The following is a 24,974-nucleotide window of genomic DNA, read 5'->3' as shown; positions in this document are numbered from 1 at the left end:
CTTGGCAGTCAGTTGCCTCTAGAGGGACCCCAAACCACACCCATTCTTCTCTTCTGGCCTAAACCCAAGCAGGCTTCCAATCAGGCTGGTGAAGTCTGAACTGAGCCTTTTTGCATGAACTGATGAAGACTTTGCTTGTGAGAGGCAACCGCAACAGTCCAGTTGCGACGGATTGAGAACGAAATGATCCGGCTGAAAGAAAATGTTCCAGCCTGCATGTTGTCATCGCGTCCGCATTGTCAACTTGTCACGTTCCCATCTTACCATGCTGTCATGTAGCTCTGGTGTCACGGTTTCTCTTGTAGCCATGTCATGTTATCATTTGGTCACGTGAGCGTCGCATGTTGTTTTGAGTGGAAAGACAAAGCGGCTGTTACTGTCGGACGAACGAGAAGATGCTGAGTGTTATTTCGAGGGAGTGTCGACATCTTTGCGGCGCAGCTGCCAGGTAACATCCCTGTTCCCCCGCCAACCCTCCTCACTCCCCGGGGGGCGGGGGGCTGCAGGATTATTTGACTTGAGGACAACAATTCAGACGAAGACAACACAACAGGCATTTGTCTTCGTATTTGATCAACAGCATCCACCATTCAAACAGTCTGACCGCTACGTCGTCAATGAGTCAGGGTTGTCTCAATGTTTTGCACTGAGCGCCACATACGGAAAAATCACCACATTTTTAAGTGAAAAGAAAGACAGCGGGGCAAACCTGGACAAGACACGAGGGGCGGGAGGGAGCTGATTGGTCCGCACAAGTGACGGGGCTGACCAGAACAGGCGGAACTGAAACCTCAAGAAAAACATGACAGAATATGAAACAACGCAAAATCGAACCAAAACAAACCCACCAGAAACAGATTAAGGACACTTTTATCTAACCCTCCACTTCGCCTTACTTATTTCCCTCAAGGGCAATAAAAACATACGAATGGCCCCGGGGCTCGGCTTTGGACAGACATTGAAGTTTTCAAGTAGGACGATAATAGCACTGAGTGCACAGTGAGGAGGAGGATGATGATGAAGATGGCGAGCAAGCTTCCAGTGTCTCTGAGGTTCAATTATGACTCCATTCAGCCTTCATTAGTGTCGCCAGGGCGTACGACGCCTCAAGTGTGTGTGGAGGGTTGTAGCGTGGCCGCGCGCGCGCGCACGCACGCACGCACACACGCAATGAGTGTTGGCATGTCCAAACATGTAGCTACATACAAAAGTGGAAACGCTTTGCTTGTTTTCTGCTTGAGCGCAGGGACTCGTGCCTGTTCCAGCGCGGACCAGCCAGGACACAGGCAAATAGGGGGGAGGAAGCCCCCCCCCCCATGATTTAAGGCGAGCAAATCATGACGAGGACGCAGACAAAAACGCAAACGAGCCCGATCAATATTCGACGGCGGAGGAATGAGCGAGCGTTCGTTGGAGAAGCACAATGAATGTTCATCAGTTGTCAATGGGCCTCGGTTGCTATGGCAACTGCCTGATGCTCTGTTGACAAGTGGCTCAGGTGTCCCCTCTAATAGATCAAAACTACCAACAAAGCCTCCCCCCTTTGTAGAGGTCACTTCTGGTGATTGGTCACGCCTCAGCCGGAATTTGGTTGGGGGTCGCCCTGGCAACTGATGTCCATTTAACTTCAATGTTAGCGCTGACATTAGCTTCAACGATAACTCCAGTTAGCTTCCAAAGTTACTGCTAATATTATCTTCCAATGTTACCCGCCAACGTTCGCTTTCAATTCGTAGCGTTTTCATCTTGTTGGCATCATTATGAAGAGAAATACAGAATGGAGGAACGATGGGACAGTGACAGACGTTGTGATGGAAAGAGGCCAAAAAGGAGGCGCTGGTCCTCTTTAATTAGCCTGACATGGAGAAGGCGATTAAGCTTTCCCTAATCTGAGCTGTGATCTGCAGCACATGGCGGGCGGCCCGATCATCCGCGCGCGCTCACCTGCACCACAACGCTTGGTAATCATATTTTCCGCCATCCCGGCGCAGCTGCAGGCGGATTACATGAGCTCTCCTTCGAATCAGCAACTACAGCACTTTGCAAACAATTGGACAGCTTGTCCTCATTTGGGTGGCGGCTGTGGAGGCAAGTTACACCCTGGACCGGTCGCCAGTCAGTCAGGGCACAGAGAGACAAATATATTCTAACACTAATCCTGTGTTTAGGATAAGAAGTGAGTCATTTAGTGATGTAGGATCAGGGATGCTTGAATAAACATCCATCTTGCGACTAGCATCGCAATGCTGCTAACGGCGGCTACATGTGTGTGTTTCCACGAGGTCACAACAGCAGCAACAACACGTGTAGCGTGTTTTTTTTTTTTGTTGCTTTTTTTTATTCTTTTTGGACATTTAGCAAAAGAGCGCAGAAACATCCAAACCAAAACGACAGCTACAAATCACACACACAAAAAAGAAAGCAAAACAAACAACGTTGTCATGATTGCAGTGTTGATCCTTCACTCACTCCATTCGATGTTTTACACACACACACACAGAGTAATAATTTATCTGAATAAATACACGCATAAATAAATACATAAATAGGAGCAAAATATCATATAGTGGTATAGAGAAGGCTTCAAGCGGAAACTTCAAATGAAATATGAGAGCATTAAGGCAATTTGACCGCAGTTTCTAGAGTCCAAAGGCATTAGTGGCTATGCTAGTTGGTTTGTTTTTGCTACTTTTGAAGAGACAAAAGCTGGTTAAAGCTAAACATGCGCCCGCGGGCTGGGGTGACAGGGAAGGAACGGGATTCCAAAATGGGATGTCACTGACGCAAACATTACACGTCCTCCCGGGGCAAAGGCACTGACCCTAACCACAAGCCCCTTTTGCAGTAGTAGTCCTATTTTTTTTCACAACTGATTTGAATGCTTTTAGTTTCGCTCAGATGACGTGTTTTAAAAGCAAACGATGGACACATCGAGTCCTTTGAAGGAGATTTACATCCATCCAGTTTCGTCAGCGTTTGTCCTCAGTGGGCGTGGAGATGAGCTGAAGTTGGACCAGTCCCCGGCCAATCATATGGCGCATTGACAAACGGCCGACTGGTCGCTAGTCAATGTCAGGGCACATATTGGTCGCTGGTCGCCACATACAGACAAAGGCGCATTCACATTCACAGCTAGTGACTCTCGAGTGAAGCTGAGAGGACGCGGGAATTAGCCTAGATTGGAACCCGGAGCCTCAGAACCGCCAGGCAGGCGCGCTGACCACTCGCCGTGCGGCGGCGGCGGCGGCAGATGCGGCAGTACGACGTCGGCGTCCTCGGACGGGCGGCAGATGCGGTCGAGGTGGCGGGCGAGTCCGGGCGAGCTGCGGAGGACGGCCGGGCGGCGTTTGCAGCGGAAGGCGTGCGGCCGCAAGTGACGCTGGCGCGCCTCGGCGCCGGCGAACGCCTCTCCGCGCGTCGGACGCGCGTGCGCTCCGGCGGATTTGCTCAGGTCGATGGGGTCGTGCCGCGTGGCCGCGTGTTGGCGCAGGCAGGCGTGTCGCTTGAACTGTTTGGCGCAGGGAGCGGACTCATGCGGCTCCTCCCCTTCGGAGCCGGACTCGGACGAGCCGGGAGCGGGCGCCTCCTCCGGGCGCCCCTTCGGCTCCGCCTTGGGCTTGTGCCAGCGGCGGTGCGACGCCAGGTTGGCGGGGCAGCTGAACACCTTGTCGCACTCGGGGCAGCGGTACTCCACCCGGACTATTCTGGAGCAGCGGTGCTGGGCCAGGCCAAGCGGGTCGGCGTACGCCTCCCCGCACAGCTGACAGACAAAGTCGCCGCGCGGGGGCCCGCCGTCACCGGCGCCCGGAGAGCGGCGCTCGGCCTCCGGAACGGCTCGGATCTTCAGCCCCAGAACGGGTGAGGTGGTGACGTGGTCCTCAAAGTGTAGCTTCCGGATGCTCTTGGCTCTCTTGGCGGCCGGTTTGATTTTGCGCTCGGGGTCGGCGGTCCGCTTGGCGGCGGTGCTGGAGCCCATGTTGAAGAGGTGCCCCAGGGCGGTGAGCGCGGCGGCGGCGGCGGCGGCGGGGAAGGCCTCGGCCGACGGCGGCGAGGCCAAACCGGAAGCCGGGTGCCTCTCGGCTTGCTGCCGTCCGCTCGCCGGCCGGGTGGGGCTGCAGAGCGCCCGGTACGCCCCCTCCGGGATGCCGAAGCGGACGGCCCTGCTCTCGCGCTCCGGTGCCGCCGCCAAGGCCAACGGCGGCGGCGCCGCCCAGCGGGCGCACACGGACGCACGTGTGCGCGCCTCTGAAGGTTTCCGCTCCTCCGCCTCATCCTTGCATCGCGAGCGGTACGACACCAGGTTGAGCCTCTTGCTCCTCTTGACCAGGAAGCCTCTCGGCATGTTGACCAGCTCAAGGCACTTTTGTGGCTGCGTGGGAAAGGGGGGTTTGGGGAGGTGGTACTCCAGGACTCAGGGAAGCGATCCTGACTCAGCGGGTCTCTGCTGCTCCTCAACAACTTTGCCCTTTTTAAGGCCGCGCTGAATCCCTCCCTCCTCCCAGTTGCTGCATCTGCGACCAATCAGAGGGAGGTTACCTGCCCCCCTCCCTCATTCTCCCTCTTGAATTTGGATGAGGAGGAGGAGGGTGTGTCTGTGTATGTGGGGGGGGGGCAGATTGCAAAGCAGATGTACCTGAGGGCTTTCATGTGTGTGTGTGGTGCATAGTGACACGCACACATACAGTCTCCTCCCCCTGAGAAAGCGACCCCCGGCGCCGCCCCCGCATGATCTCGATCCGGGCGCACGCCACAGCAGCCTGCGTTTACGCTTGGATGACTTCTTGTCAGCCTCATCACAATACAGTGCTACCTTTGACCTACAAGTTGATTTCGTTCCGTCAAATGAATTTGCTCAAGTCGACCCAACTCAATTGGATTCCGCAGCAAAGTGCCACACGGAGCAAGTGAGAAAAAAAAATCTACCCTTAAAAATAATCCGACTGATCAAAGGAAGAATCGCCTCGTGTATCAAATCCGTTTTTTTGCCATCGACATGAATTGAAATGCCAACTAAAATGGAGAAATAAATCAACTGCTTTCACAAAGCGCCACTTGAAGCCAAAGATCAGACGCACGCACACACATACCTGACCCACCCCACCATGTGACCCCTGACCCTTTATGCGGTTTCCTTTTCACACCAGTCAAGTCTTTGTGATGCAAAGCAGTCGCCATCTTCATTCATTATGCACGCGTGCGCGTGCGTGCGTGTGTCCGACACACTTACACATTCGCGCGCGCACGCATCCAAGGCTGGCCTTTAACGAACGATAATAGACGTCAGTTGACGTACGTTTATTCAAATCTTTCAAATCAACATGACCAAAGTTCCGAGTAGGAGTCCACCTTCTCTCATCACTAAATGTCGTTCATAATCAGAACGAGCCCAACGGTGCGAAGCTATTTGTACGTGTCAACACATTGTGACGCTAACGTGGCTGAGATGACTTCACGTCGTCACACCAGCGGTTTGCTTTGATTTGCTTTGTGCGCGCGCCTGTGTGTGTGTGTGTGTGTGCGCGCCTCATTAGCATACAGCTGTAAAGTAACCCCGTCATGGAACTGTAATTCAATTTTTGTTCAGTTTTCATTTCACATGGCTCATATGCATATTTTGCGAATGTACTGCATACTTTCGCCACCTGCGCTGAAATGTGATGATGACGATGATGATGATGATGAAGTCACCTGTGATGATGTCACAAGTTGTCGGGGCAGAGGAACATGGGCAGCAGGTTGCGGTTAAAGGACAAATATTTGGCCGCGTTGATCCTCAGCGCCGCTCTGCTGGAGGGGTTTTTCATCAGGTCCCGAGGGGCGGAGTCCTGAGGCTCCTCGACGTCGACCTGCGGGCGAGCGATGGGGCCGGTCGGCGCGTGATGGCCGGGTTGCGTTAAAGTTCGGGCAGGACCGACCTTGGCGTCTTCCTGAAGAAGCTCCTCCTCGAAGTCGGAGAAGCGGTCGTGAAAGATGGCCAAACACCAACTCTGCCTGAAGAAGCTGCGACCACAATTTCATTTCCCTTCATTGACTCGCTGTAATTCATGTGATTAACTGTCAAACTAAACCCAAAAGAAAGACAATTACATTTTGTGCACTTAAAACAAGCACGCGACTTAGCGTTTAGTGCTCTAGCTTAATGCTAACGCTAACACAGAATGGGAAACACAATAGAAAGGGATGAACAAACAATTGTGTTTGTGTCGCGGATGTCTGAAGCACAGTCTGTTTGATGATTTCTCATTCCATTGAATTATGATGTATGTTTTGACGAGAGAGAGAAAGACAAAGGCAGACAAGCGAGACATTTCAATATGAATTCAACTGAAGTGAATGAATCCATTTTTGGATGTCCCCACACGCACAACTTGCATGTCCACAACTTGCCCAACTACTACGCCTTTCTCCTCTTGTTGTCGGCCCCGCGCGTGTGTGTCAAGCAGTGTGTGACCTGCTTCTGATATTTCCACACAAACGAGCCCCCCCCCCCCCCCCAAAGCCCCACCAGACATGCCTGCCTATTGTCCCCCGCCTGCTAATCTGTTTATGCATCCCCCAATCTGTCTTTGTAGATGGGGCAGGCTGGACAAAGCAAAAGTGTGACCCGCCCCACCACCACCAGCCATCACCCCCCCCCCCCCTCCCAACCACACAACACCCCTACTCACCCCCCATCGCCAAAGAAGAGGGTGGCTGGGCTGACTCGTAAAATCATTGTGAGGCCTGACAGGTCATCAGCAGCAGTTAAAAAACATTGATTGACCACTGAGGCTGGGGGGCGGGGTTGGGGTGGGGGTTTCGTGTACGTGTGTGTGTGCACGTGTGCATCCTGTGCCTACTGTATAGAGGGCAAAATTAGCGCGTATACTTGCAGGGATTGAAAGTGACTAAACACTTCCTTTTTTTGATTTCATTCCAGGTATGATTGGGACAAATGTGAGGTCATCAGCAGCATTTGACATGACATTTTTCTCATCTTGAAAGATTTGTCGATCTGCTACAGACCACACATGTAGACTAAAAATAAAACAAATTTGGCCTTTAAAGCAGCACTGGGCAAGAATTCGACCTTAATAATTTTTTTTCACATCTCTTTTAATGAAACATTGACTCACAATTAGTTGAATGGAACTTTTGTCAAGCCCTGGGGGGGGTCTGTATCGTTTTTTTTACAGGCACTGGGGGGGAGTCTGTGTCGTTTTTACTGGCACTAAGCAACTTTGAGGAGGATGGGATCAACCCTGACACACAAAAAAATACAAATGTCCCGAATTTACGGCTTTGCGGCGTACTCACTTCCTCCTTTCGCTATAAGGACGGAAGTCGATTTGAACGTCTACGCGCTATTACTGGTGTCGTGGCAGAAGCCCCAAAACAAACAAACAAAAAAAAAGTATTGATTCATGACCTCATCGCTATTCATCTTTCACACGGCCACTGGAAATAGAAATTCAGTCCAACCAACGAGAGCTCAGGATTTCACGACACGACAACGTGGTTGACTACCGCTTTTGTCCACATGGCGCCGCCATAATCAAGACAAAACGGACTTACGACGCAGTGTTGCTTTCGCAGTTTTGGCCATACGGGGTGTGTGTGTGTGTGTGTGTGTGTGTGTGCGTGTGTGTACCTGTAGAGGTCGTGTATCTGCTGCAGGTGCAGTCTGACCAGCAGCTGTCCAAGGAGTTGCTGATGTTTGCCGTAGAGACACATCAGGTTGTGGACGGGCAGCGGCTTGAAGGACAGGCAGGTGATGCTCTCCACCACCTGGTTGCGGTCCAGTTGCAAGCAGAAGTAGTCGCCGCTGTCCGGGCGCCCCGTCGCGATGCGCCGGCCCTGCAGCAAAGACGCAATCCAATACGCGCCTCCAAGGCCGGAGACGAACGTGGGAAAGGCGCTGGACGTACGGGTCCCACGGAAGGTGCTTGCGGGCTGCTGGGGACCGGTTTGGTCACGTGAAGATAGTTTAATCGTCCCGGTAACTTGCCGCCTGCGCACAGCAAGTGAACACGTGATGTTGATCTCACACTGTTACTAGCGTCAAATCTGCTTGTTTTACTCCAGATTATGCAAAAATACACTTTTGCCCAAACTATATTTTTTTAAGTTCCTTATGAAATCATCCCAAACAAGCCTCACACGTTTGCGCAGTCGGAGCATCCGCGATGGCGTCATGCGAGCGCAGAGAGCCGGCGTTTGCGTAACCTCAACGTGACATCGAGTGTGTGTGCGTGTGGAGGCTCGTCACAATAAGAGCGGCCGGACGTAAAAACGTCAGCGATGAAGGACGTGCACTCGCAGACGCTTGATTAGGAACACAATATAGTGATGAGCAATTCAAAGATTGAGTATTTGCAAAGAGAATCATGTTCACTATTCATGCAAGAACGTGTGCTTAGTGTTGCGCCATACTCACAGGCGTTTCCATTATTTTCAGGTTGATCTTGATTAGGACCAAATGTTTGGTTGAGGTGAGATGGTACTAGCGCTCGCTGTGTCACATTTTTTAAGCAATTGTTGCAACAGCTGAGTTGAGCTCAGAGCAGAGAATCAATGCCTGTCAGGATTCTTGAAGATTCTCTATGCATTGATGCTTTACGTGTTCAACTTTAACTTACGTTTAAGTGTATAGTGTAGTTCATGTTAGCCCGTCTATGGCATTTTGCATTAGCAGCCTTTGGTTAAACAAAATGCCTGGTTAAGCGTTCTGTGTTACTTTTCCGCATGAGTTCAGGAAGCAGTCATTACAAGGTTTAGGATAAGTGTAGCATCGATGCTAATTTCCATTAGCTCGTCTATGGCATTTCACAGGATACGTTAGCATTAAGTTGGCAGACTTTTTTAAGACCAAAAAAACGGTTTGCTTCAATATTTTGGTGTTTGGATATAAAATGTTTGACTGTCTTTTCTTGTACTCGTTAGTTTCCCAGCACAGAAATACTTGAAAACGGGGTCCCATTTTATCCCCCACAGTAAAGCGGGGTTATCGTATGCATCGGTAAGCTCGTGATAAGCAAGTTGCGTTGACGTGCACCTTGGATCTTGGGCCTCTTGTAAATGGGAACGAGGCGGTCCGCGGTGCCGGGCATCTCGGGGGGGGCCTCCAGCGTGGGGTCAAAGTGCCTCAGCAACACGGCCGCCAGCTCCTGGCCCACCTCCTTGGAGTTGAAGTTGGCGTGCGACCACTCGTCGCTGTAGTACGAGCGAGAGAACTTGGTGAGCGGGCCGGCCCCCCAGATGGCGGCGTCGTTGGTTCGGAAGGCGCCGTCGATGACCAGCCGCCCGTCGAACACCAGGAAGGAGCTGTTGACGCTGCTGAAGGCGTCGTAGTCCACGCCGCGGCTCGACAGATTGATGAACACCTGACGGCAAGACAACACGCTCCCATTTTGAAAGCTCCAAAAGCACAACAAAAGAGAGCTTTTTTTTGGGGGGGGGGGGGTCAACACGGGATGAGCTAAAGGTTGCGAAATTCGCTTGCCATTGCATGATGATGTCATCGTATAATTACTTGGCATAGGGTTGACAGCGTTTTCTATCTGCGCTTGTATCACAAAGTTGGCATTGATGCGTGACGTGACACTGGACTTACGCCGCAGGTCAGGTGGAGTGGTTCTGAGGCGGTGCTGAAGGAAACGCACGTGAGAGGCTCGGGATGCTCCCCGTTGTTCATCTGCATCAGAAGGCAGTCGTGGTGGATGCACACCTGAGCCGCCTTCATCGCCGCCAGCACCGCGCTCTCCACCCCCGCGTCGGAAAAGTAGAAACCTCTCTCCTCGCCGGGCAGCTCGGCGGAGATCATTTTGGAGTCACTGGTCGCGGCGGGTTCGGGCGGTGGCTCATTGGCGTCGCCGCTATCGGGAAGCGGCTCCGCAGAAGCGCCATTTTCCACAGCCGGACCGCCGGTGACGTCAATCGGATGAGCCGAATCGTCGGCGACGTCACTCTCGGGAGGCGAATTATTGGTGACGTCACTCCAAGGCGGCGACTCATTTGTGACGCCACTTTCAGGAGGCGACTCATCACTGACGTCAACCTCACGAGGTGAATCATCGGTGTCGTCAATCTCACGAGGTGAATCATTGGTGATGTCGCTCTCAGGAGGCGAATCATTGGTGTCGTCAACCTCTCGAGGTGAATCGTTGCTGTCGTCAACCTCAGGAGGTGAATCATTGGTGTCATCAACCTCAGGAGGTGAATCATTGGTGTCATCAACCTCAGGAGGTGAATCGTTGGTGTCGTCAATCTCAGGAGGTGAATCATTGGTGTCATCAACCTCAGGAGGTGAATCATTGGTGTCGTCAACCTCAGGAGGTGAATCATTGGTGTCGTCAATCTCAGGAGGTGAATCATTGGTGTCGTCAATCTCAGGAGGTGAATCATTGGTGTCGTCAATCTCAGGAGGTGAATCATTGGTGTCGTCAATCTCAGGAGGTGAATCATTGGTGTCGTCAACTTCGCGAGGTGAATCATTGGTGATGTCGCTCTCAGGAGGCGAATCGTTGGTGGCGGTCGTCTCACGAGGCGAATCACTGCTGACGTTACTCTCGCGAGGCGAATCACTCTCGCGAGGCGAATCATTGGTGACGTTACTGTCGCGAGGCGAATCATTGGTGACGTCGCTCTCGCGGGGCGAAGCATTGGTGACGTCGCTCTCGCGGGGCGAAGCATCGGTGTTGTTAATCTCGAGGGGCAAATCTTTGCTGACATCACTCTCGGGAAACTGGTCTTTGGCGTCGTCGCTGCCAGGAGGCAAGTGGTCGGTGACATCACTCTCAGGAGCGTGGCCATTTGTGACATCGCTTGCAGGCGGCAAATCCTTGGATGTGGCGTGCTGGGGAGGAGTCAGCGCCAGATGGATGCAGGATCCGCGCACTCCGATCCGGAGTAACATCTCCACGGTGGTGAAGACGTCAAGGCCGTTTCCGTAGACGATGGCGTTATCTGCAGGGCGGCGATGGTGTCAGTGGGACGTTTTCAAGATGTCACAAGACTTGATAGCAGCCACCAATTTCAGGGCGATACTACACAGGGAACTCGAGGGTTTTTTCACTCTACTGGATCACAACAATCTGTTCATAACAAAAGATTCAGTCGAAAGAAATCCTTCAGCGATTCACGTTCACTTTCTGAGGGACCGTAACCACCATCGCGGTCTGAAAATCGGACCATTTGTGGGTATGTGTGTACCAAGATGCTTGCCGCCAATTCGAGTGAAAATTCCATCATCAACATTCTTCAGTTTTGACTTTTTTGGGTTTTTTTTTGTCTCATGCACTCAAACGTTTTTCTTGAATGAGGGTGTGCACGCGTACCGTTCCTCCTCACAAAGTTTTCCAGCAGCCAGCGTCGCGCTGTGTTGCAGTCGTGCGGGTCGTTTAGGGTGAAGAAATTGGAGGGCACGGTGCCGGTGTACCTGGGGGGGAAGGGCGGCTCCTTCTGCTGGTCATCTGCCTCGAGCTGGTCCTGACCCGCTTGCGGCGGACACGGCACCTGGACAAACGAGCACTAACTAGTCAAGATTTAAGACGGACCGTCCCAGCTTCTTCGCCCTCTTAAAAATAAGTCGACCCTGAGCCTTAACCTAGATATATCTCCAAGAAAAAGTATGGGAACGATCTGGATTTCTGCATTAAAAAAAAACAACATAGGGGTTGGTCCTCAAGCAAATGTTTCCTGTAGTTGCAGATCACTCCTCGGGCGGGTCCATTTGAGACAACCTGCCTTGACTCCAGTGAGCGCTTGGAGAAGTCATTAGAGCGGACAAAGGAAGTGACCTGGTACTGCAGACCGGTACAGAGGACGAGGTAATCGTAGGGAATCTTGGCGCCGCTGGACACCACCACGTGTTTGAACTTCCTGTTGATGGCGACCATCTTGGCGGCAACCTCGGCCACGCAGGAGCGCAGCGGCAGCTGTGCCATGTCTCTGCTGCTGTAGGCGTGGCTGAAAGGGGGCGGAACCGCACCGTCAGAACAACTATAGGACAATGCAACATCACTTTGTACTTGCGGGCGGCAAAAACTTGCCTCGTGGACAGGAACTTGACGCCGGCCACGCTGCAGTTGGAAGGGAAACCGTGCGTGGAGATGAGGGTGAGGTTGTTGAATCTCAGGTGAGGGCTGCACAGATGATTGACACTTTAGTCCTTTCTCAATATCAACAACGATCTCGTCAACTTTGGGAGTCTTCCGAAGATCTTCGCAAGGAACCAAACGACTAGGGATGGAACGATGAATCGAAAGAATCGATTTCAAATCGAATTGATTAAATTCATCTAGAAAATGATGTCTTGAAATGTTTTTTCGTTCCAGATGCATAGCACATTTTGAACTTTTGAGTACTTTTAATTGGAACGGCACTTGTGGCGCTGCTGATGACGTTTTACGCAATCACAAGGACGTAAGAACGAACAAGAAGCCAATTGACAAACGGCTTTTCAGTTAAAGGAGACACAGTCACACCTTGGCTCCCAAATTTAATTTGTTCCATGACCAAGCTAGTAACTCATTTATAGCGATGCAAGTGTGCCGCCATCCACGTTTTTGGAGTCACAAACTGCAACTGGTTGATGATGACGATGATGATGATAATAACAATAATAACGCCGCTAATCCCATCACGTTGAGACAACGGGCACAGCACGAGTGTGAAGTGTTAATCTGCAGCAGCAGGAGGATTGAGGCGCATGATGGCCGCTTGCATGCAAATGAGGCGGCGCGGCGTTATCAGCCGCTAACAGACGGCCGGCGTGACCCCGCAACCCAGCTTTTTATCCGTCTGACCTTGTCCCGGAGAGGAGCGGGGTGGGATGGGGCACGGGCTACACTGTCTTAGGCCTATCTACCAAAAAGTGCCCTAAATAGTAGCAGTCCTGAATCACTACATAATGCTGCTTTTTCATATAGCAAGCGAGCTAGCTCCCCAAAATGCCAACTAAAAATCCCTATATAGCCATACGGCCTTAGTAGTGCTGCCGGGACACTGGCGGTTCGGGCCAGCCTGACACGAGGCCCCCCCCGCAGGCCCGCACTGAGCCATCATCCACCCCGGCATCAGTTGGGCGTACACTAACGGCCTCATTAGTCACCTCGTTAGCGGCGGCAAACACAGGCGCTGACGGCCACACAGTGGAGGCTAATTAAATTGGGCCGGCGCTGGGCACGCTCGCCGCCAAACAGCCGGGCTCGGCGCCGACATCTTGCCGGCCGAGCACGCCACCCAAGCAGCCACCCCCTTGCCTGCCAGCTATCAGCTGCTCCTCCATCCTGATTGAAGCCACTGGATACTACGCATGTACTTGTACACAGAATCCAGCGGTGACAAAAAAAAAACAGCAGTGAAATCAAATACGTCACACTCATTGACTATTGCATGATTATTGAATGTATTAATGTATGCAGTTCCACTGTCGGATCGCTTCTCTTTCCCCACTCAAGTGGATATTTTTGGGCGGGAGTATTGAACACTTTTACACCTTTTACCATCAGCGCAAACAATATGTTTGAGTGCGTCAACACGTAATTCAGAACTGCCATACAGGCTGAAATGTGATTGGACAAAAAAAAAAAAAAAAAAGATCCACGCGCACTGAAAAAAGTGCAACCAAGAGAAAGCAAAAATAATATATTATTAAATAATAAATACCCTCACATCATAAACTGGGGAATCAATTAGTACAATTTCATGGAATAAAGGGAAGAAATTAGGTTGTAAAATCTAGGTCAGCCCTTTTAATCGGCTCTTGCTCCCTAAAGGACGGAGCTATAAGTCACAAATTGATAGACGGGATAGTTGACTGGCGGAATAATTGACATACAAATTGACAGACGGGATTAAATGCATCAAGCTGCGCTCAGACTGCATGTTTACACTTGTGGTGTGTTGCGGGAGTTGTTGTTGCTGCTCACCCCACTTGATTATCACTGTCACTTCGTGCACACCCGCACGGCCTCGTTTACTCCCTGCGGACGTGACCCACAGATGGTGTGTGCGTGTGTGTGTGTGTGTGTGTGTGGAGGGGGGCTAATGCGGTGAATGGTGACCAGCAGTAAATCTTGGCCTGGGGCGCCCAATCGGAACAATGTGACTTTGGAGCACGACTCCAGCCACGGGCAGAAAAGCTTCTCCTGACAAATGACGTCGTCATCGCGCTTTCGAGGCCCACGCACCAGAAACAAAGCACCTCGAGGAAGGACAGGCCCGTGTCCGACGCCCCCACCAGGACGATCCTGGCGTTGACCGTGACCTTGGGCTCCATGGTCAGCTTGCGGCTGATGAAGTTGAGAGCAAACGGAGCCTGAGGGACAAACAAAGCAAACGACAACAAAAAAACGTGCCGTCAAACTGGCAGCGGAATTGCACGAGGTGGCGGAAAAGTAGGCTGGAATAGGACAGGGCATGCGCGAGAGCAGCAGAACAGCGGGTGACGTCGGCTGCGGGAGTGACAGAGGACTTGAACCTGAAGATGGGAGTACAACAGGGATCAACTCTGAGCCCCCCTCCTCTTTGCAAAAGCGATGGCTTGGTTGTTAGATGAAATTAAGACTGGAATCCCCATGGACCACGATGTTCGCAGACGACGTCGTAAAACGCCGGCGGAAGAAGAAAGGTGGAGGCTTTTGTAAAGTTTTGCATGACTACATCCGCAAACAAGTGAGCGATCAATTCTGTCGTACCCCGATGACGACGAATACTTTGTGCCAAGACTTTGAAGGCCACCTTGCGCGGGACGAGCGCTTAGGAGCAGCTGCCCTCGTCTAGTGGCGCGCAAGTGCAACGGCGTCCGTTGTATTGTCAACGTGCGGGACACAAGCCAGCGCCGGCGCTCTCATTTTCAACGACTCGACGACGCGACACAAGCTCTTAGTATTTCTTATCTGCACCCCAGCAGGGCAGGCGGGCGCTCCGGCTCGCAACAAAACACGTCAACGTGCGCGCCGGGCTAAATATTTACTTCACATTAAAGTCAATCACACAACACAAACAGATCGCACTCCCGTCTTTAACCATGTAGCTTCTTCCTGGAGGTGGTAAAACTAATCACATAGTAGAGGCAGTTGTATAAAAGGGGGAAAAAAAAAGACCTTAGATCAAGCTTTCAAATTCTATCTCAAACTGGAGTAACAGATACCCGCAATTCGGATCTATGCTTGTTAAGTTTTGCTTCCAGCTGTTATTCTTTTTTTCCCTTGCGTGTGCGAACCCACCTGTTCGTCAGTGATGCAACTGGCGGGAGCGTTGGCTCCGAGCTCCTTGAGAGGATAGAAGATCTGACGGCGGGGACGCACGGGGACGGCGCAGTCCAGGACAAAGTCCAGATGATCCACGCAGCAGTCCTGAGAACACGAGAGGAGGAAAGGCGTTCGCCTGAGCTCCAATCCCAAGCCGCCCCGCGGCGGCGGCGGCGGCGGCGAGCGCACCTCCTGGCCCGAGCCGAGCGGGTAGACGCGGTGGTAGAAGCTGGACTTGCGGGCCAGCCGCAGCGTCTCCTTGAACAAATGTCGGCTGAAGTGTTGGAAGCAGCGGCGGAGCACAAAGTGGCGCAGCCGAGCGTGCTCGTGAGCGCCGTGATGGCTGAAGTAGATGAAGTTCTCGATATTGTAGTGGGCCCGGATGTACTCCATGTCCTGACAGGGCGAGTGATGAGGATTTACACATACTGTACTTCTTGTCAGATTTTTTTTTTTTTTTGCTTTGAGTATCGGTGGCTGGTAACATCAGCCCTCACGGGACCCGACACCTTGAAATAAGGTAAGAACCAGCCCAACACAAGACTTTGTTTTGTTTTTAAGAAATATGACCTTAACCCACATAGTCAATCGTAATGTCGGAAATTTGGCAACTTTTAATTCCTAAAGTTACACATGATATTCATGTTTAATTGGTATTTGGGTGCCCAGGAATCCTTTAAAAAAATGTCTGTCTCCAAAAGGTTTGAGAGCCCTAGATCGTTGCGGGTGTACCTAATTAAGTGACCAACAGGTATTCACATTCCTGGTTTCAGGTCGTGTTACTCTTGCGAGGCTTCTATTGCAAAAAAAAAAAATTGGATAGGACCGGTTGCCCCGTTAATCTTTTCACAAGTGGAAGATTAAAGAGGAAGAAACAAATTTGTGGAAGCGTACCTTCTCGTCTCTGATGATCAGCATCCCCACCACGGCGCCATCCACGTCGGCCACGAAGGCCTGCAGGGGACACTCGGCCTACGGGGACACTTGCGTCAATGTCGGCGCGCACGCGTGCGGTAAGGCACTTTCGACTACCTACCAAGACGCACTGACACTCCATCCCATGACATGCGCATAGTCTGTTTGGGCTGTGAGCTGCCTCAGTTTGTCCGACATCCAACACGTTGGCATTTTCTCCCTCCTAATTGATGTGACAAGCCAAAATTTACCACCTAATTGTCATCTTCTACTCAAAGGCTGTGCTTTGTCAAATCGTCAAATTCAAAGCAATGCAATGCTGCCATCTATGGGGTCTTTCAGTCATTACACTGCTTTACAAACCTGAATTTCACAGCCAAGCTGGCCGAGATCCTCTTGCGCGCCTTCCTGTTGAAAAACGCACTTGACAAATATATTCAGCAGAGGCGGTAAAGCGCTGATGGAACCGCGGTCACCAACCACGTCCGTTTGCTTGTTGAAGATGAGGTCCAGATCCTGTAGCAGGGTATGTCTTCCCACCCTCACGCGGCTCACCAGATCGACAAGGCTGTCCCGGTCGGACTCCAGCGCCGGTCGCACTTTGATGTTCCTGCAAGAACACCGCAGAACGCACAGCCACACGTTGAGGCCGGGCCGACTGGCCCCGCCCGCCCGCCCGGGCGTGACGCGGCCCACCTCAGCCCGTCGCGGTGCAGGACGTAGAGGTCGGAGGGCAACAGGCTGCCGGGTCGCGGGGGGACTCTCAGGAAGTTCTGCAGGAGCGGGAAGTCCGGCGACAAGGTGGGGACGGTGATGATGCAGAAGTCCAGATCCTGATGGAGCGAGTGTTGCAGTTGTCTTACGACAGGCTTACATTTAGCTTCTTTGGATTGCATGCATGTTGCGTGTTATGCTTGCGTTCCATTTGAGTTAAATACATATGCGTTACATGGATGGGTGTGACATGAGCGCTGTTTGTCTGACCTGTTTGGTATATTGGTGGCAAATGTGGTTATTTTTTAGTTTTTTTTTTTTTTTTTTTTACTATATTGTTTCCATTGTGGAGCCATGTTAGACACAAAGTGCACACTTACCGGGAAGAGGTCGAATATGTATGGAATCAAGTCCAGCGATCTGGAAGAGGAGGAGGAGGAGTGAAACCAAGCCGCCGGTTGCCACGGTAACACAACGGTCTTCCGCCAGCTCGGGACCAGCTGGTGAAGTCAACGGTCGCTCATGCGAGCTTTGGCCGGAGGAGGATCATCTAACTGCGCAGCTTTACTCTGACCTCTGCTTGTTGTTGCGACATTCCCGAGGTCAGTAACACACTCGGGGGGGGGTTTGGGGGGCGTGATTTCCGGGGCAAAAGGAAGTAGGGAAAAAAAAAAGGATGGTTCTCACCTTATCTCATAGTTCTTCTCCGAGAAGAAGAACTGGATACAGAAGGCGTTGGGTTCCTCTGAGAATTCTTCAGATGTTGCAGACAGAACCTCCTCGTCCTCCTCCTGAGGACAACAATAAGAAGTTCTTCTACTACCACGTATTATTAAAGGTCCAAATAACTAATGATGACGTTTTCTTTTTTATGCCTGGCATTCTTGTTCTCCTTCCGAATCCGTTTCTTCGAGCGGTTCTTGCTGTGGGTCTTGTTGTGGTTCTTGCGGCGGTTTCTCTGCTTCGCCAGGATGAGGGTCAGCGTCCGCGTTTTCGACGTGGTCCCCGTCGGCGTCGTCATCGTCCTGCTTGGCTTTGCACAAGCCGCCAAAATGCTTCAGGTGGAAATGTTCCTGCAGTCGCCTCACGTCCACCTCGGCGGTCACGCTGATGAAACCGGTGATGGTGCCGTCGCACTGCCGGGACAACCACCGCATCATCATCGTCATCGTCATCGTCATCAACGTCAAACGACAAGGCTCACACAACTGCACAATTACAGTAAACATCCTGAGCAAATTGAAAACACTTGAGCTTCTTTTATCAATTGATAAGAACTGTGATGCTGAAATATGAAATGAGTCGGACCCGGCCCCGGCGTGACAACAACACACCTCGCACACGGCGGCGTGGTTGTTCTCGTCCTGGGCCTCGATGAGCTCCGACAGGAAGTACGGCCGTTGCATGACCGTCAGAATCTTTGTCTGCTGAGCCACGATGTGCATGACGTCATCGTGGTCTTCAACCCTGATCCAGACGATGCTTGATTTAACACTTGACACTCTGAACCTCATGAAATAGCCAATTAGTGGAATCTTAAAACAGCCTCCATTTAAAAATAAAATCAGTTCTGCCCCCCAGTGGCTTAAATAATCACTGCAGCAAAAAAAGTTTAAATAAAGCAACAATTTTGCTTGAATGCGTGTACATGCTTGTGTGTGCACTAGTGTGACATTACCTTGCAGGCCGGACATAAAGTCTTGGGCAAAGTCTTCGTCTGTGACACACGAATACCATCAGCTCAGCTGCTTCTTCTTTTTCTTCTTCTTCTTCTTCAGTCAGACGCTGCAGAGGCTCCAACAACTCATCCATTGCCGCTTCTACACACACACGCACACTTAGTTGATAGAACGGATGAATATGCCGTCTTGAACGGAATTGCCGATTTACCTAAGCAGACAGATGTTGAGCTCAGCAAGCAGACAAATTCCAGCTCAGCCGTGGTGTTGAACACAGCACTGTGTGACACACACGACAACACACACCATCGTTGCCAGCGATTCCCAACAATCGTGCGCTTATTAATTGCTCTGAAAATGATTGTTTTCCTACAAATTATGTGTTTTTGTTTGACTAGTGACATGCAGAACAATGGAATGCTCTTCCACAAGATGGCAGAAGGTACAATAAATCTGTGCATCCAACTGTTGTCATTTGCTATAAGGTAGGCCTATTGAATGGTTCTGCATTGATGTGAAAGTGCTGATTAAAAGGATGGATGAATGCCCAGGAACCAAATGCAAAGCCGACATTAGTGTAGTGAAGGCACCTGAGAATGTGGTGAAAACTTGTAGTGGAGAAGGCGCTGTGGGACACAAACAGATGAAGGAAGAGCGTGTTCCAAGGCTGAAGGACGACAACAACAAAAAGAACATCACAAATCACAAAGCGCAGTGTGTGTGTTTTCACCAATGTACACAGTACACACCGACAAGGCGTCAGCTTTGAAGCGTTTGCAGAGGAAAGATTCCCAGTGAGGTGGATCAACCAGTGCTGCGGCAGGATGGTCAAAGAATGACGCGTGGGCCATCACGTCACCCTCCTCGCTGGCCAAGGTCACCGCCAGGTTGGCCTTCTCCCTACGCCAGCAAGAGCAAAGTCATCACGGCCATTCGGAGCACCAACATATGAGTTGCACTCACAGGAGTTGAAGGACATTTTGGGGTCCAAAAAGCTCCGCGTCTTCGGGGCGGATGAGGTGTTCAATGGCCTCGGCGTCCGCACATTCACTCCTCCTGACGGTCACTCGTGCCACTTGACCGCTGCTTGATGTGATCGAGTTCTTCATCTTGCCTTTATAATTCTCTTGCTTCAACTACTACTTTTATAAACAAAACGCCGTTATTTTCTTGAATGTGAGACATTCACTCCACACAAGCCCGAAAACGTGAATAAAAGGCTGTATTCAACCTCCTTGGTAGTTTTACGGCAACTGTCTCAACTCATTGTCTCGTGTGACGTCAGCGGTTGAGTTTAAAGATAAATTAGTGCGAAAATAACATGTTATAACCTTTTCTAACTCTTAATATGTCAATTTGCCCCGAGCCTTGACGCTTTGGGGACGCAAACGTCGTTGTTACGGTAACCGCAGGTCGCAACGCATTCTGGGGACTGTCATAGCGAGTTCGTGACGTTTCATGTGACGTCAGGGGAAAATAATTAAGTTGTGAGAAAATAATATTTTTTTTTAAAATGAATGTAACTCCGAAAGTCTGAATGGGGTCCCAGCCTTCAGTTTTTTTCTTAAAGAAATTAAAATTTGTAACGATGGGAAACGGAAGTTGCTGGGAACTGTCATGGTGGCTCGCGTGTACACTATAAAACGTTTCGGCGCCTCTCTGACTTGTTATTGACTCTTTGGGGGTAATTATAAGAGTATAACCGACTAGTTTGTCAGTTATTTGATCGGCAAAATGGCTTCGACGGCGGCTGGCAAGCAGCGAATACCGAAGGTGGCGAAGGTAAAATAAAACGCAAACAAGATAAGGAGCGTGGCTGCTGGCTGAGCTAATGCTAATGCAATGCTAACAAGTGATGCAGCTCTTGGACGTGGCCAAAGTCAACGAAGTGGCTGTTAAATGTTTTTGTGTTTCAGGTGAAGAACAAAGCTCCGGCGGAGGTGCAGATCACCGCCGAGCAGCTCCTCAGGGAAGCTAAAGAACGAGAACTGGAACTTCTGCCGCCGCCACCAAAACAAAAGATCACCGACAAGGAAGAACTCAACGACTACAAGCTGAGGAAGAGGAAGGTGTGCAGCCACACGGACGGACGGACTGACTCCAAAATCTCCTCTTAGTATCCCCCATTAACTCCTGAGACTTTGCTTACTTTGCAGGCATTTGAGGACAACATCCGAAAGAACCGCACAGTAATCAGTAACTGGATCAAATACGCACAATGGGAGGAAAGCCTGACGGAGGTCCAGAGGTAGTTCATCCGAACATTCTTCATTTTTGTTTTTTAGCTTCAGATGAACTCTTCGTAATGATAGCAATTAGGTGGTCAGGGCCAGCAAGGCCCTCGATGACCTCAGCATTTTGGTACCAAATATGCAGACTGACCTGTCATTGACCGTCTCCATCCTGTCCGCGGCTTCAGGGCTCGCTCCATTTACGAGCGCGCGCTGGACGTGGACCACCGCAACGTGACCCTGTGGCTGAAGTACGCCGAGATGGAGATGAAGAGTCGGCAGGTGAACCACGCGCGCAACATCTGGGACCGAGCCATCACCATCCTGCCCCGCGTCAACCAGTTCTGGTAAACAAAACGCAAGGGCGAGCGGTTGGGGTGGACCCCCACGGGGGAAATTTTCACAGCGACTCTGCTCGGCGGCAGGTACAAGTACACGTACATGGAGGAGATGCTGGGCAACGTGGCGGGCTGCAGGCAGGCCTTTGAGCGCTGGATGGAGTGGGAGCCGGAGGAGCAGGCCTGGCACTCCTACATCAACTTTGAGCTGCGCTACAAGGAGGTGGACAAAGGCCGCAGCATCTACGAGCGATATATCCTTCTCACGCTGTCGTTTTGACGTCACCTTATTTGGGGCGGCCACGGCACCCTGTCCTTCTCCATCACTCCCTACGTCTTCTGCTCTCACGTCAGCTCACGGCAAGTCGTCTACCATCACATCAAAATCTGATTAAAAACAAACGAAAGATGGAAAAATTTTGGGGGAGGGGGCGGATGAAATAAGTAGAAGTCTACTGTTTCTTTTGGAAGGTTTGGTGTTTATCTCCACACTGTTCTGTGGACCGTTTGAAATCAGTCAAAAATACTCCAAGATGGCTTCCCCACCCGACTCCATAAAACAATAACCCAAAAAAATCCTTAACTGGTACGCACTCGTTATGGTCCACCCCGAAGTAAAGAACTGGATCAAGTACGCTCGCTTCGAGGAGAAGCACGGCTACATCGCTCACAGCAGGAAGGTGTACGAGCGTGCCGTGGAGTTCTTCGGCGAGGAGCACGTGGACGAGAACCTCTTTGTTGCCTTCGCAAAGTTTGAGGAGACTCAGAAGGAGGTCGGTCGCCACCTTGTTACTTTTCTTTTAGCATATTTCATAAGACTTTTTTTTTTTACAATGATCCCAAGTATGGATTACAGTGAAAGCCCACTCCTTTGCCACTTGGCATCTGCAAATTAAAAAAAAAAAAAAAACTGTCTGGACTGACACGAGTGTTTCCGATGTTTGTTCCCATCAGTTTGAGCGCGTTCGCGTGATCTACAAGTACGCTTTGGACCGGATCCCCAAGCAGCAGGCCCAGGAGCTCTTCAAGAACTACACCATGTTCGAGAAAAAATTCGGGGACCGACGGGGCATCGAGGACGTCATCGTCAGCAAAAGGAGGTTCCAGTATGAGGAGGAAGTCAAGGTGTGTGGATAGAAATCTAGAGCCAGGACGGAATGAGTGCCACCACAGCCAACGCTGTCCTTCCTTACATGCGTGTCCGCCAAGGCCAACCCGCACAACTACGACGCCTGGTTCGATTACCTGCGGCTGGTGGAGAGCGACGCCGATCCCGACACGGTGCGAGAGGTGTACGAGCGCGCCATCGCCAACGTGCCGCCCATCCAGGAAAAGCGCCACTGGAGGCGCTACATCTACTTGTGGATCAACTACGCCCTCTACGAAGAACTGGAGGTGATGGTGAGTTCGGGAGGCCGAGAGCGCGTCATTTAGTACGCGCTTCACAAGTACAAATACATTGCCAAGGATGAATCTCACCCAAAAACTTTGCTCCTGCGGGTGTCGTTTGTGCTTGTGGACAGGACGAGGACAGGACGAGGCAGGTGTATCAGGCCTGTTTGGATCTGATCCCTCACAAAAAGGTAAACATTTTGAACGACAACAACAGTGCATCGTGTTGACTTGACAGCCATCTTGTGTGTCTCAGTTCACCTTTGCAAAGATGTGGCTGCTGTACAGTCAGTTTGAGATCAGACAGAAGAACCTGCAGGGTGCCAGAAAGGTCATGGTAAGACTCACATTTGTCCAAAGCATGCCGAACATGTTTCACTTGAAAATAAAATCTCCGTTATTACCCCCCCCCCCCCCCTACACAAATCTAATTTCCAATTCAATTGATGAAGTCGTTTATCGCGCAGCGCGACCGAATAAGGATGTGAAGGACTTGATGAAGTAATTGCGTCACCGTGGTAACGTTTGGACTCTCCAGGGCACGGCGGTCGGCAAATGTCCCAAGAACAAGCTGCTGAAGGGCTACATCGAGCTGGAGCTTCAGCTGCGCGAGTTTGACCGCTGCCGGAAGCTGTATGAGAAATACCTGGAGTTCACGCCGGAGAACTGCACCACCTGGATCAAGTTTGCCGAGCTGGAGACCATCCTGGGCGACGTGGACCGGGCGCGCGCCATCTTTGAGCTCGCCATCGGACAGCCGCGGCTGGACATGCCCGAGGTACCACCACTCACTCAGAACGGAAATCCCCCTCATTTTCAGAAACACTGAGGTTTTTTGGGTTTTTTTTGACCGGACTCCTTGCGCTGTGGTTAAAAAAAAAATCCTGGCTATTATAATGAAGTGTAAGTTATTTGCGTTTTTTTTTTTTTTTTTTCTAAATGCAGTTGGGCTTGACTGGCTAGACTATTGTAGCTTAATGCTAACATACAATGGAGGACACCAAAGACAGGCTAACAAAAATGAGCATCCATGTTCAAAGCCATCCTGGTGTCCTTCAGGTTCTGTGGAAGTCCTACATTGACTTTGAGATCGAGCAGGAGGAGTTTGGGAACACGAGGAACCTTTACAAAAGACTGCTGCAGCGCACCCAGCACGTCAAGGTAAGCGCCGTGCCTCCGACGCACAAACTGTGTCATCAGTCGTCGGCCGACTCTGACTTGGCGGCCGCTCAGGTTTGGATCAGTTACGCCAAGTTCGAGTTGTCGCTGGAAGGAGGCGAGCGGCCGCGCAGGTGCCGGCAGATCTTCGAGGAGGCCAACAAGAGCATGAGGAGCTGCGAGGAGAAGGAGGAGCGACTCATGCTGCTCGAGGCCTGGAAGGACTTCGAGGCCGAGTTTGGCTCGGACGGCGACGGGGAGCGCGTTGCCAAGCTGCTGCCCGAAAAGGTCAAGAAGAGGAGGAAGCTGACGGCCGAAGACGGGGTACGCCATCTTGCGCTCTTCTTGGGGCTCAAACCCTTTCAGCCATTCACTCAGGGCTATTGGTTAGATGTTTGTTTTTTGTTTTTTTTAACATGGATTGAAAAAATGTTTTGTTTTTGTTTTAATAAGTATTATTTATGTTTAAAAATTGAGGTGAACAGACTTATTTTTCTAAGTGTTATTACAAAAAGTATTTTATGACATTAGGATTGAAATATTTTTAGCAGATTTTGAACAGATTTTTCTTTTCATTGTTTAATAATTTTTTCAAGGTAGCTTCCTATAGAGCTAAATTTGTATATTTATCAAGTTTTTGACAAATACACACACTTAATTCAGGTTTAACGTCTGAAGTGTATTTTTGTTTTAAATTGTGCTAAATCGCATTTTTAAGATTTTTTTTTTTCTCAATCTAGCTTTGTAAAAAGCTTTTTTTTTTTTTCTTTTTAACTATACACCACCAATCCCAAAAGTCCTTTTTGCATTTCTGTTGTCTTTGCATCAACAGTCGGACGCGGGCTGGGAGGAGTACTACGACTATATTTTCCCCGAGGACGCCGCCAACCAGCCCAACCTCAAGCTACTCGCCATGGCCAAGATGTGGAAGAAGCAGCAGCAGACGGCCGGCGACGGCGACGGCGAACAGAACCAGGACCTTCGGGATAAGGCTCCGAGGAACGAGGAGACGCCAGCTGACGCCCCCCCTGCAGACGCGCCGGAGAACTGTGAGGGAAGCAAAGTTACGCAAGAGGAGAACACCTTTGACGACAGAGATGATGACGAGAGCAGCAGCAGCGAGGAGGAGGAGGAACAGGACGGGAACAAGAAGGATGTGGACAAAAAGGGGGAGAACAACACACGTGATGAGGATCAAGATTAGTTTCCCCCCCCTCCCTCCCCTAATGTCTTTATAATGACTGCAACAATTTTGTTTTTTTACAACAATGGTTTATTGTGAATGTACAGCAATTAAAGACGATTTGAAGCTTT

General features: G+C 50.8%; 3 protein-coding genes across 7 annotated transcripts; 1 reads left to right on the top strand and 2 right to left on the bottom strand.

Moving 5' to 3' along the window:
- Positions 1-355: 355 nt before the first annotated feature.
- cfap61 (cilia and flagella associated protein 61) lies at positions 356-24,787 on the bottom strand. 5 transcript variants are annotated; one of them, XR_015083747.1, is made up of 32 exons: positions 22,764-24,787; positions 22,590-22,675; positions 21,214-22,499; positions 20,924-21,116; positions 19,505-19,680; positions 19,291-19,441; positions 19,132-19,208; positions 18,753-18,820; positions 18,541-18,682; positions 18,197-18,329; positions 17,738-17,998; positions 17,550-17,653; positions 17,243-17,282; positions 16,845-16,981; positions 16,629-16,758; positions 16,512-16,556; positions 16,270-16,371; positions 16,128-16,205; positions 15,423-15,629; positions 15,210-15,338; positions 14,172-14,299; positions 12,030-12,122; positions 11,778-11,946; positions 11,316-11,493; positions 9,593-10,944; positions 9,035-9,362; positions 7,908-7,990; positions 7,631-7,836; positions 5,916-6,000; positions 5,689-5,846; positions 710-783; positions 422-516 (listed from the first exon to the last, which is right to left on the bottom strand). XR_015083747.1 is itself a non-coding variant. In XM_086018169.1 (31 exons), exons 5-30 carry the CDS (start codon positions 19,648-19,650, stop codon positions 5,700-5,702), a joined length of 4,719 nt encoding a protein of 1,572 aa, XP_085874295.1. In that variant the 5' UTR covers positions 19,651-19,680; positions 20,924-21,116; positions 21,214-22,499; positions 22,590-22,675; positions 22,764-24,787; the 3' UTR covers positions 356-376; positions 5,689-5,699. The 5 variants fall into 5 exon arrangements, 4 of the variants coding, with proteins under 4 accessions (XP_085874295.1, XP_085874293.1, XP_085874294.1 ...); XM_086018169.1 differs by lacking the exons at positions 422-516; positions 710-783 and adding an exon at positions 356-376; XM_086018167.1 differs by having other exon boundaries at positions 385-783.
- insm1a (insulinoma-associated 1a) lies at positions 832-4,344 on the bottom strand. Its single transcript, XM_086018171.1, has one exon. The coding sequence runs from the start codon at positions 4,340-4,342 to the stop codon at positions 3,170-3,172; it is 1,173 nt and encodes a 390-aa protein (XP_085874297.1). The 5' UTR covers positions 4,343-4,344; the 3' UTR covers positions 832-3,169.
- On the top strand, positions 20,065-24,974 carry crnkl1 (crooked neck pre-mRNA splicing factor 1). The gene is made up of 14 exons (XM_086018170.1): positions 20,065-20,323; positions 20,458-20,610; positions 20,698-20,789; positions 20,961-21,119; positions 21,198-21,364; positions 21,705-21,883; positions 22,065-22,235; positions 22,320-22,511; positions 22,634-22,693; positions 22,759-22,839; positions 23,041-23,280; positions 23,562-23,663; positions 23,736-23,984; positions 24,493-24,974. The coding sequence occupies exons 1-14, from the start codon at positions 20,276-20,278 to the stop codon at positions 24,862-24,864; spliced, it is 2,265 nt and encodes a 754-aa protein (XP_085874296.1). The 5' UTR covers positions 20,065-20,275; the 3' UTR covers positions 24,865-24,974.

This window comes from Filicampus tigris, chromosome 20 (genome assembly GCF_054856515.1).
Source record: "Filicampus tigris isolate MCC_2025a chromosome 20, RoL_Ftig_1.0, whole genome shotgun sequence".
Lineage (NCBI taxonomy): Eukaryota > Metazoa > Chordata > Actinopteri > Syngnathiformes > Syngnathidae > Filicampus > Filicampus tigris.
The sequence above is the reverse complement of the archived record's forward strand: the minus strand, read 5'-3'. Positions and strand labels throughout refer to the sequence as shown.